This window comes from Nannospalax galili, unplaced genomic scaffold, assembly GCF_000622305.1.
Source record: "Nannospalax galili isolate Female #2095 unplaced genomic scaffold, S.galili_v1.0 scaffold18, whole genome shotgun sequence".
NCBI lineage: Eukaryota > Metazoa > Chordata > Mammalia > Rodentia > Spalacidae > Nannospalax > Nannospalax galili.
This window is the reverse complement of record NW_008346548.1, coordinates 11,605,172-11,616,278: the sequence shown is the minus strand read 5'-3', so window position 1 is coordinate 11,616,278 and position 11,107 is coordinate 11,605,172. Positions and strand designations below refer to the sequence as shown.

Below are 11,107 nucleotides of genomic sequence, written 5' to 3'. Positions count from 1 at the left end.
TCCAAGTACAATCGATTATGACTAGTAATAATCAGATACATACAGATTAGAGATGCATGAGCCAGCATCTCTGTTAGTGGCAAAAACAATGAGTCTTTCTTCAAGGGACAATATATTCTAAAATGAAATGGAGATCTTTTTTAAACGTTGGAATCTCGTTTAATTTTATGTCTTATAGAGTTTATAATGAGTAAAAGATTATATAAGCATAATATGTCAATGCTGTTGTAATGAAATGCTTCTAAGTATGTGGTTATTAAATAAAAAATTAACAAAAAAAAGTTTTAGGCTCATCTCATCCTAGTGTCTGGCATCCTGGTTTCCTGCAATTTTATATTGTAGCTTATCTATTATTAAAAAGATATGAGGTTTTGAAAAATATTATTCCCCCTTTACTATTTTAATACAGATACTTCTAATTCATAAAAAAGGCAGAAGTCACCTTGTACATGCCTACCAACTCCAGAGCTGTAGGGAGACAGGAGGACCTTGGCTACCAGCCTAGATCTAGTTCAGTGAGAGACACCATCTCAAAGAAATAAGGGTCAGAGTGATACACCAGGACACCTGATGTTTTCCTCTGGTCTTTGTGCTTGTGTGTAGGCAAGTGTACCCACACACAGGCAAGTGAACACATATGTGCACATATACTAAACACATATAACCCTCTCCCTGCCCCAACACACACACAAAACGTGGAATTGGGACTTTATCTAGGATATCAAGGCATTGTTTAGGTGACCTAGAAACTAAGAAGTGGTTTTTAGTGGTAGCATGAGGCAGGTCCGGGGAGCAGACAGACAATAGGGTTATTGGCCAAGAGCCTAGGTGAACTGTGAAGGCCAACTAAAATACTGACCCTTGTTTAACCAGCAATGTGATCTTGGGAAAGCCACTATACCTCTCTTGAGTTTCTATTTGTTGGGAATAATAACATACCATACAACTCCTGGGAGTCTGCATGAAGGGGATATGTGAGGGGTAACAACCACTGGCTGGCTGAATGGAATGTGGCTGGCTCTAGAAGGGCAACCTTCCCTATCTGAGAGCTTTGGAACCAGAGTGTGGTATTTATTTGTTTTTGAAGTGGGCATCATCTGTGTCATATGCAGGCTTTTCAGAGCCTTGAGTTTCAGGGAGAGCCTGAAGGGTCCTAAAATCTAAAACATACCCAGGCAGATATAAGTCCCCTGTCCCCTCTTATCTTTGGTTCACTGACACAAACAACCATGAGAGGCTGAAAAACAGTCTCCTTGCCCCAGAACATAAGAGATTCCAGGTCAAAGGGGAAGTATTCTAAACCTCCCCAGTACCAGTCACAGGAGCCATGTATCTGCTTCTGGCTTCACCAGGAGCTGGCTCCTCACCTAGCTTCTCATCACTCAGGGAGTAGTGTAGGGACTCTGTGGTAAAAGCAGGCCAGGCAGGGTCAAACCCAGGTTGCCAGGACACTGGGTACAGAGGCCTGAAGGATGAAGGACGTTAGGGAAGCTTTTTTACATGTCTCTTCCAACAACTTGTTCAAGAGAGGTACAAAAGTTCTACTTAGAAATGGACATGCATTCTTCAGAAACTACATAAATTTTCTTGTGATCATAATAGATCAGAAAATTTATCCAGAGAAATTAAAATCACCCACAAATCTGGCACCTAGAAATTAAAACCATTAATTTGCGGTAAATTTTCTTCCTGTTATACATAATTAGGGTTATTGTTATATAGAAAGTTTTAGATCTTGATTTTACCACTTTAAAATACTTAAGGTATTCTTAATATGAGTTATTCTTTTCTCTGTGTGTGGGTGAGTAGGTGCATGTGTGTGTAGGCCAGAGTTGGCCAATTATGTTGTTCCTCAAGGGCTGTCCACCTTGATTTTTGAGACAGTCTCTCACTGGGACCGGGAGCTTGCCCATTAGGCCAGGCTGGTTGGTCACCAAGCTGTCTCCACCTCTCCAGTGATGGATTGCAAGCATTGCCACCATGTCTGACATCTAACATAAATTCTGGAAATCAAATTCAGGTGTCTTTATACTTGCAGAGCAAGCACTTACCAACCAAACTACCTCCTGAGCCTTCAATATGGGTTCTTGAAAGATGCAAAACCTCTGCATCAGACACTGTAAAATTCACAGGTTCCTGAGAGAGGCCACGGTATTCTTAAGAACAGTATCATGCATTTAAATTTAAGTCACACCTAGGAAACTGATGGTAGGGAGGGCACTTGTTTCACTCTTCTTAAAGGGCATTTAGTAACAATCTCTTCTTCCTTTTCTTCAGCTTAAAGAGAATCTGGAGAAGACAGTTTTGTGTCCTCAGCAAAGAGGCTTTAGACATTTTTTTTCTTCCTCATATCTTACTTTTCTGTGACAAGGAGAAAGCTTTGAAAACATACTGCTGTGAAAATGATGTCTTATTTGAGAAAGTGCTCCAGAAAGAAGTGGTATGGCAAGGAAAGCCTTGGACTTGGAAACGAAAAACTGGATTCACAGGTCAACTCTGCCAAGATGAAAGAACATCAGCTTTGCTGTGTGTCAAGACAGACACTACCACCTGCCTCAGGGATTGAAGGGATGTGCAGATTAAATAGGACTCAGTGCTTGAAATACTCCTTGATAGGAAAGTCCACTACAGGACAACAGTCACTAGTTAAAGCTATAATGGCTGCTAGCAGCTCCACGCATCACAGGCTCATACAGGGGGTAGAAGGGCACTGGTGCAGCATGGACTCTGCAGCCAAACTATATTCTCTAGCTTGGAGAACTGACTACTCAGTTTCATCTGTAAAATGAGATCATGGTAGTCCACTTACTTCTTAGGACTCTTAAGAGGATTAAAGTAAGTTACCCTACCTACAGCTATTCTACCTACTTAGAATACTGCTTGGCACATAATAAATATAATGTAAGAGTAGAGTTTAAGAATAATCAGTGATCAATGGCCCAATATAAAATTGAAATAAAATTATACTAACCAATGGGCACATTTTAAAAAGGATTTCATCCAAATTTCTACAATCAGAGATTTGGATCATCCACTCCCAACAGTTTCCCTAAAAAGTTATGCCCCCACCCACCACAGCTCAGTCTTGGCCGCTCCCTCTATACCTTCTCAGCATCCTGCTCAAAAAGCCGCAACTGGAAGCACTGGTCCAGCTTGAGTTTGCGCACATGCCACATCTGGTGCAGATGTTGCCGGGTGGAATGCAGTTTGTCCAGGAGGCTGGTGATCTTGGGTACAAGGCTCTGGAAATCGGCACTCCCTGGGATGCAGTTGCGCCCTGAGAAGCCATCACTGCAGCGGATGCACTGAAGCAGCCGCTGCCCTTCCCGGTCCAGCTCCTCCACAGGGGCCTTCAGCACCTTTTTCTTAAGTTGTGTGTGTTCATCAATGAGCCGTCGAGAGCCCTCCACATCCACAGGGAACTCCTTCCGGGCCAGCATCTCCTGCAGGTCCTCAAGGCGTGAGAGGAGGTGCACCGCACTGTTGAAGAACTCCTCCAAAGAGAGCCGCAACTCAATCCATTCCTCATGATTGTAATCCAGGGAACCATCGAATTCCTCTGTCAGCTGGGAGGGATCCACCAGCTTTGTGAGGCCCTCCACAGATACCATGCTTGTCTGGGAAGAACAAACACAAAAAGGATACTCATTGATGTGTGCTGGCAGGGGAGATACCAGAGTAGGAACAGTAGAAACCAGGTAGAGGAGGGAAAGACCAAGTCCACATAATTAGAACAATAACCTGCCTAGAAAATAGTGGGAGAGAGTCTATGGGGGTCCACTGGTCAGGAGCCACAACTCAGCCAGGATCAGCAGGTTCAACAGATTGCTGGCTACTTCAACAAACCTCTCCACCTACCTACATTCACATCCAAAAAAAAACACTGCCTTTGTGTTCCTGTTTCCCTCATCTTCCCTCCTCCCCAGCCAGAGTCCACCACAGCTGGGTTTCAGATGCTAGAAGCAAAAGCTAGAAGAAAAACTAACCTAGCATCTGCTATGGGGGATGGGGACCAATCACCATGGGTGGATTAAGCAATGTGGGTCAGTTCTTGGGCTGCAAGGATTTCGTAGACTGTCTTTCTCCACAGGCTGAGCTGATGCCAGCTCATCTCCCAGGCTCATCTCTCAATTCTATGGTACATTCAAGAGAACTGAGGATAGGCAGCAGGGGGTCTTGGGCCCTCTGTTTTCTCTGTGAGGCCCCTACAAGCACTTGAAGAGCGAAGTGGAGAACACTGTGTCCAGGAACCATTTCCAGCAAACAACAATACAACCACCCACTTGTCAGGAAACACTTTTTCCTTCCTACAGGGTTTTGGCTTCACTCTCTCTGGTGAAGAAGCTATGAAGGAAATATCCAGGTCTGGGATCCCCTTTCACTTACTAACTGCATGGTTTGAGGCAAGCTATTTAAGCTCTCAGGGCCCAGTCTCTTTTCTGTATAGTAGAGATAAAATAAGCTGAAATCCTTATCCAAAAATCTGATTAATTGTGTCAATGTGTGCCAAGTACGTAGGAGGCCAGGCATGGAGTCCATGCTCCATCGTCATTGGTGCTCACTATGATGATCTGAAGGGCAGGCACATATCATATGAACTGCTAAGAGCAGTCTGTCCCTGCATTGTGCTGATGTCTGAGCATCTCCCTGTCTCTCTTTCCCTCCACCCGCATCCTAAGACACAAAGGGAGCTGGCATAGAAAGCAAGGCTGGTCTGCAACAGCAGTTTTCATACTTGTCTGCTCGTAGAATCCCTTGAGGAGTTTGAAGAATCAAAGAAACCTGCCCCTAGAAATTCTGACTTCATTAGACCAGAGCTCAGGCATGGGTAGCTTTAAATGCTCCTAGGGTGATTCTAATATACAGCCAGTGACACAAACCTCTGCTAATGTAGGTCTTGGCTGCCTGAAAGCCTTTGGGCCAGAAACATTGGTATCAGGAAAACCCGTCAGAAGGTAGACTCTGGGGCCTGCCCTAGATTCTGCATTTTCAAGATCCTGGGGGACTTGTGTGTATTAAGTTTAAGAATCCTTATTCTGGGGCAACTCTTTTTCAAATTTAGCTTGGCTTACCACTTCAGAAAGTTCTCTTGTTTTTCAGGAGCCGTTCCCTGAGTATCTGCTACGGACTAGTCTGCATACCCGCTCCTCCCTGTCTCACGTGTTGCCTCAATCTGCAGCAGGGATTCAATTTGGTAAGATTGTACTTTATAATTCTTATACTGAGGAGGAAGTCACCAGCTATCTGTTTTGTACCTCTTGTTTAGGAGGCAGAGACAAGCTTGCTCAACTTCGTGTGTAGAGGGTCATAGGATAGGCAGAGCAGCTACACAGCAGTAAAGGTTTCAAGATTTTTGGGAAATATTCTTTTCAGCCTCTTCAGCTTACAAATGTATAGGCTTGTTGTCACCATCACTGTATAAACAAACCAAAAATATTAGAAGTGTTTCTCTGCAGGACTCGTTTGTAACATTTGGTAGGTTCCTGAGAGACTATGATAGTTAAATGTTTTCATATCAAGACAATTTTCTTGAGCTATTATGAACTGAGAAACGGCTCAGGCCGTTTGTGCTTAATGCATCCAAATGGGGCCACCACATGAATGTATAGACATTTCCTGCCCTTGGGGGACAACAATTTAAAATGGGAAACTGCTGAAAGATTAAATAGAGTCTCTCCCTCTCTCTCTCTCTCTCCCCCCCCCACCTTGCCGATGAGGACCAGAATTATGTGAAAAGGGACAGTTCAACTTTGCTGGAATAAGGATATTTAAATCTTTGATTTAATATTATGTAATATTATGGGTTGTCATTAAAAGTTCTCAAGGGATTCATATGCCTTCTGGAAAATTTAGTTTACAAACAACATGCTTTCCCTGATTACAAGTCATGTATAATCCTTGAAAGAAAATAGAAAAACATGAATAAAAAAAAAATCACCCATTTTCTAGTCACCTAAATAAACTACTGAAAACAATCCTGTTTTTCTGTCTTCTCAGAGATTTGGAGAACAAATTCAAGATTACATTATCCATATTGCTTTATGACCTGCCTTTTAAAAACTATATACCATGAACATTTCGTGATATTTTCTAAATATCATTTTCATGATTTCATAATATTTCTGTTTTAATGTCACTCAAGTTAATGAATAGTTAGTATATAATCAAATATTCACATGCTAATTACATATGTGTATGTGCATTCTGCTGCAAAAATGAACCATAATGAACATCTTTGTAGGCAGTTTTTGTTTATAATTTTAATCAGCTTAATTTTTTTTCTTTGAATGCTTTTCTAGAAGAATTACTAGATCTACTGATATAAATTCTTTAAAAGTTTGATCTAAATTGCAATGTTGTTATCAGAAATACTTATACCAATGTACATTCCCACCAACAGTACATAGAATAGTTAATGGTGTTGTACATTTAGGATCATCTTGAGCCTCTTATTCATACCATAATGTAATGAGTGAGGCCAAAGTGGCCAAGGAATCCTCAAATTTCAGCCCTTGACATCTTTAACATTATAGGGTAGATGGAGAAGGAATGTAAGAAATGTATTGATCACACAGAGGAGCACAAAGGAGATGAACGAGAGGTCTGGCTTACCTCAAAGATGAATTTGGAGCTGCCAAAGTTGGTCTTCTGTTTCTGCCAGAAGTTGTCAGGTTTGATGATGAGGGCCACATGGATCTCAGCTGGAAAGGCTTCCTGAAGTGTTTTGAGGAGGGGCTTAATGAGGTCCCACTTGGAGCCCCGCATGTCGATGATGACTGTGAAGCCACGTTTGCAAACGTCCTCACTATGGGGAAATCATAGGTCAGACAGGGTCACTCTGGGCAGCTGAGACTTTTAAGTACATAGGCAGAAAGCATCAGGAGGCCTGCATCTCCCTGATTGGATCACCCTTCCAACTCAGGTCAGGTCTCCTGTCACCTTTCCAGCCAACTTAAACCCCATTTGACCAAGGGCTGGAGTATTCTACCTCCTCTTAACACGTAGCAAATAACTAGGCCTTCCATATATAGTTACTTGTACTTGTGATATATATCATTTGGCCATTCAGCATTGCACTTAAGCTCTTTTTAAACTTTTGTCTCTCTCCTTTCTAGGATGAATCATGTTTCCTCATTTGAATTCAAGCTTGTTGAAGGCAGGACTCTACTGGCTGTAAATCTGAGATATCTTCCTTATGTCAACATCTGTGACAGACGTTGGTGCACTTTACCACTGAACCCAAACTGAGCCAGAGAATCCTTTCCAATAAAGGGCTGTAGGCCAATTCTGCCAAATGATCAGACAGTACACAAAGTATTAATAGCATCATTTGCCAGCACTGCATTTAAAATAAATTACTTGTAGTTCAAAGTGCATGTCAACGTTACAACTCAGGTTGCTGAGTCATGCTGACAGCTATAGGATAGCAGTGGAGGGGCTAATGGGAGTTGGGATACTATCCTGCAGTTTCATGCTCCTCCACTGGATGAGTCCCTTCACATTGCTGGGGTGGGCAGCAGCTCTTGAAATCAGGCCAAATGATGTGATGGTGACCATCTCAAAAGCCAAGACAAGCATGCCAAATGAGCCAAGAGATTGCTACATAACTTACTTTAGTTTATTTAAAACTTTAGTTTATTTAAAAGCTTAAACCTTGACTATATTTTAACAAAATTTAATGAAAAAATGAAGTATAAAAAGCTGTAAGATCTCAATTAGGAGGTCCTCTTTATCTGTGGCTTATTTAACCCATAAATTTATGTTATGACTAAGTAGCCTTTGGTTAGTTCACATTTTTATATAAATACTGGTACAGTATTTCCTTGGAGTCTTTCACATGATTCCTCTCTCAGTACTTGCTTTAAACTGTTGTGTGTGCTATGCAAGCTTCACCACAGAATGGTTGCTTTCAGCTGCTAGTAGGAAGGCCACCATTAGAAGACTGAGCCACAAGAGGGGGGCTGAATCTGTTCCTCCCTAAATCCTGTATCCCAGTGGAAAAGAGGTACCTCCTCTAACACTTAATGAATCCTCACATGGCCAAAGTCTTCCATAAAATACTCTGCCTTACTTTTTAAAAGTAATGTAACTTCTGCCTAAATTACAGGGTTTCTTTCTCTTTGTAAGAAGACACAGGGCCCTATGTCTAGATAAAGAGCTATAGGTAATCAATGGATACTGTAGGAGGGAGAATTAGTTTCCTCCAGGGATGAGCTCCATGAGAGGTTATCTAATCTCAAGTGGTCGGCCATAAACAAATGTACACATGAATACCACTACATGGACTCAAAGCATTTCATATATGTGTATTTATAAATGTATGCATATGTAACAATCATTTTAAAAGAAGAGGACAAGAAATTGACAGAGAGTGGGAGGGGCACATGGGAGGCATAGGAGAGGGGAAGAAGGGGTGGAAATAATGCAAGTATGAAATTCTCAAAAAATAAAAGTTTAAAAATTAACTAAATAAAGAATACCTGGTAGCTATAGAAAAACTAAAATATTTTAAAATCTATAAGGGATGCTAATGGTAACAGTTTACAATATTCTGGTCTATTTCTCCACAATATTTTTTGTGCACATAATTTTCAGAATATATCGCCTTCTACTTTTCACTGTAACATTGCTTTCTCTCATCCCTCAAACTTTCCCAAGGTTATTAAGACTTAGCAACACATTGTCTATCCTATGGGCATATTACAACTTTAATTATTGTCAATATGTCCACCACCAATGTATGAAAGTACCCGCCATTTATTGTAGCCTCAGCAAACACCAGATTTTAAAATCTTTGCCTATTTTAATAAAAAAGTTGAATTTCTTTTAAATTTGCCTTTCTTTGATTGACAGATATTACAAATATTTCTTCTTATAATGGGTTTGTTTATCCATATTTCCAGTGGCATTTAAAGACTTTTCTTACTGAGTGCAGTTTAATTCAGTTGGAGTCACATTTTACCTATGGGCCTTGCCTCCCTTTACAGCTAAGGTCTTACTCAATTTGTCTTCCTTGGGTTAAGGCCCTGTTACCACCATTATGTTGACATGAGGAATTTGTATCCCTAGCAAATACTCAGTGTTGGTACCAAGACTGGAAGTTGACTGTCTCAGTATATAAATGTGGCAGACAACAGCATGTTATACAATATTAACTAATCATTTCTGACAACTAAAAGTAGAAATCGGGTACTAAGATTTGCTAGGAAGTGCTCACCAGATCAGGAGATGGAGAAAGCAACCCAGGGACTGAACTGAACTTTGAGAACTGACCTAATTAGCACCTTTCTGTGAAAACAGCCTAATCTCCAAAGGTTCTTTGTGTGTCTGGCATCAAGAGGCATATCTGGGGAGGGGAAAGGACTTTTTATTTTGTGCTTATTCTGTGCCACAAACTATATGGGCACTTGTCATACAATATTGTGTTTTATCTTTACAATAACTTTATAAACTAAATGTGGTTCTCCCATGTAAGAAATGATGACATTGAATGCACATTTGTATAAGATCACATGACTAGCACATTTGTATAAGATCACATGTCTAGCATATTTGTATAAGATCACACGACTAGCACATTTGTATAAGATCACATGATTAGCAATAAATACCTAAGCAAAAATTCAAAACTAGGACCTTAGACTTTGAAGCCCATGCTCAGGTCCCTATATCATGCTAAACTTAACTTTCTGACGATATTTGTGGGTGAGGAGTTGGAAGTCAGAAATGAAGGGATTTAGAGAGTTCACAAAAGATGAATGAGGGAAACTAGGGCAAGAGGCCAAGTGAATGACTTCCATTCTATAGTCAGTACAAAAATCACAAATAAAAGAAGCAAAAGTTGCAGCCAGGTATAGAAATACATACCTGTAATCTTAGCACTCAGGAGGCTGAAGCAGGGATGAGCTCCAGTCCTGAGATTCCTGGTGAGAACCCCGTCTCAAAAAATGAAATGAAGCAAAAAGCTGGCCCTCGCCCAAAAACAAACCACCAGAGTATGGCATGTTGAGAAAATTCAGGTAATTCACTTTGGTGGAAGCATGTGGGCAAGAGCAGGGAACAAGGAAAGTGCTTCTCTGAGCATCTCCAGAGTGCTCTGCCCTTCCTCTGTACACCCTACCTACTGGACCAAGGAGACTTACTCATGTGGAGTCCATTACACACACACGCGCGCGCACACACACACACACACACACACACACACACACACACACCTCCTGTCTCCCTTCTAGACCAGGTCCCCAAACCTAAAATTTTAAAACTTTTACCCCAAATGCCCTTGGTTAACTTTCTGAGCCTCATGGTAGGGAGATCCTGTACTGAGGAAGTACAGGTAGAAATTAGGGGTATGGGAACTAGAACCAAAAGTGTTAGGTCTGAATCCTTGCTCTACTGTATTCTTATTGTAGACCCATGGGAAAGTAACTTTTAACCTCTCTAGGCCTCAAAAGTTCCCTTATTATAAAATGTAAACAAATGCAATTACCTTGAAGGCTAAATCTATTAATGTATATAAAGGGCTCATGATAGTGCCTAGCACACAGTCTATACTAGGTAAGTCTTAGCTATTTTACCAGGGGCTGTTGGCCTTCCTGGGACCCCTTTATTGACCACTGTTCTCATTCCTAGCTCCAGGAGAGTTACAGTCATCAGTTAGTGCCTGCCACCTTCTCAGAACTGCCTTTGGTTGATGGGTGCGACTTCTCCAGAGAAGGGAAATTACTTCACTATATGGCTAGACAGTGTCCCTCTCACACAGGTGTGCCAAAATCTGACCCCTTTCCCTCCTGGGTGAGTGACATGAAATGTGATAGGTACTCAGATCCTACACAGGTCCCTAGTGAGTCTACAGCCAGACTTTCTGAGACCACATTCTTGTATGGTCCATCCCTTCCCCCCAACTCTAATCTCACTCCCTTTACAAGATTCTCCTGGAAAGCATGCCCTTAATAAAGCATTTACTCCAAAATTTCTGTCTAAAAGAAATGCAGCTTGACAATAATTCTTCTTCCTCCTCTTCTTCTTCCTCCTCTTCTTCTTCTTCTTCTTCTTCTTCTTCTTCTTCTTCTTCTTCTTCTTCTTCTTCTTCTTCTTCTTCTTCTTCTTC

The 11,107-nt window shown here is 41.3% G+C and overlaps 1 protein-coding gene and 1 long non-coding RNA gene across 26 annotated transcripts in view; one reads left to right on the top strand and one right to left on the bottom strand.

Moving 5' to 3' along the window:
* LOC115072001 overlaps nt 1-7,247 on the top strand; it is a 25,148-nt gene extending 17,901 nt beyond the window's left edge. The window contains exons 2-3 of the long non-coding RNA XR_003851061.1: nt 5,101-5,194; nt 7,116-7,247. This is a non-coding gene — a long non-coding RNA (uncharacterized LOC115072001). The remainder of the gene's footprint in view (nt 1-5,100; nt 5,195-7,115) is intronic.
* The window catches only part of Kalrn (kalirin RhoGEF kinase), a 700,573-nt gene that overhangs the window by 456,306 nt on the left and 233,160 nt on the right, over nt 1-11,107 (bottom strand). For all 25 annotated transcript variants that reach the window (XM_017800540.2, XM_029568193.1, XM_029568189.1 and 22 more), the window contains exons 4-5: nt 6,613-6,805; nt 3,105-3,617 (exon numbers count right to left, since the gene is read on the bottom strand). In XM_017800540.2, coding sequence (XP_017656029.1) covers nt 3,105-3,617; nt 6,613-6,805 — 706 coding nt within the window. The remainder of the gene's footprint in view (nt 1-3,104; nt 3,618-6,612; nt 6,806-11,107) is intronic.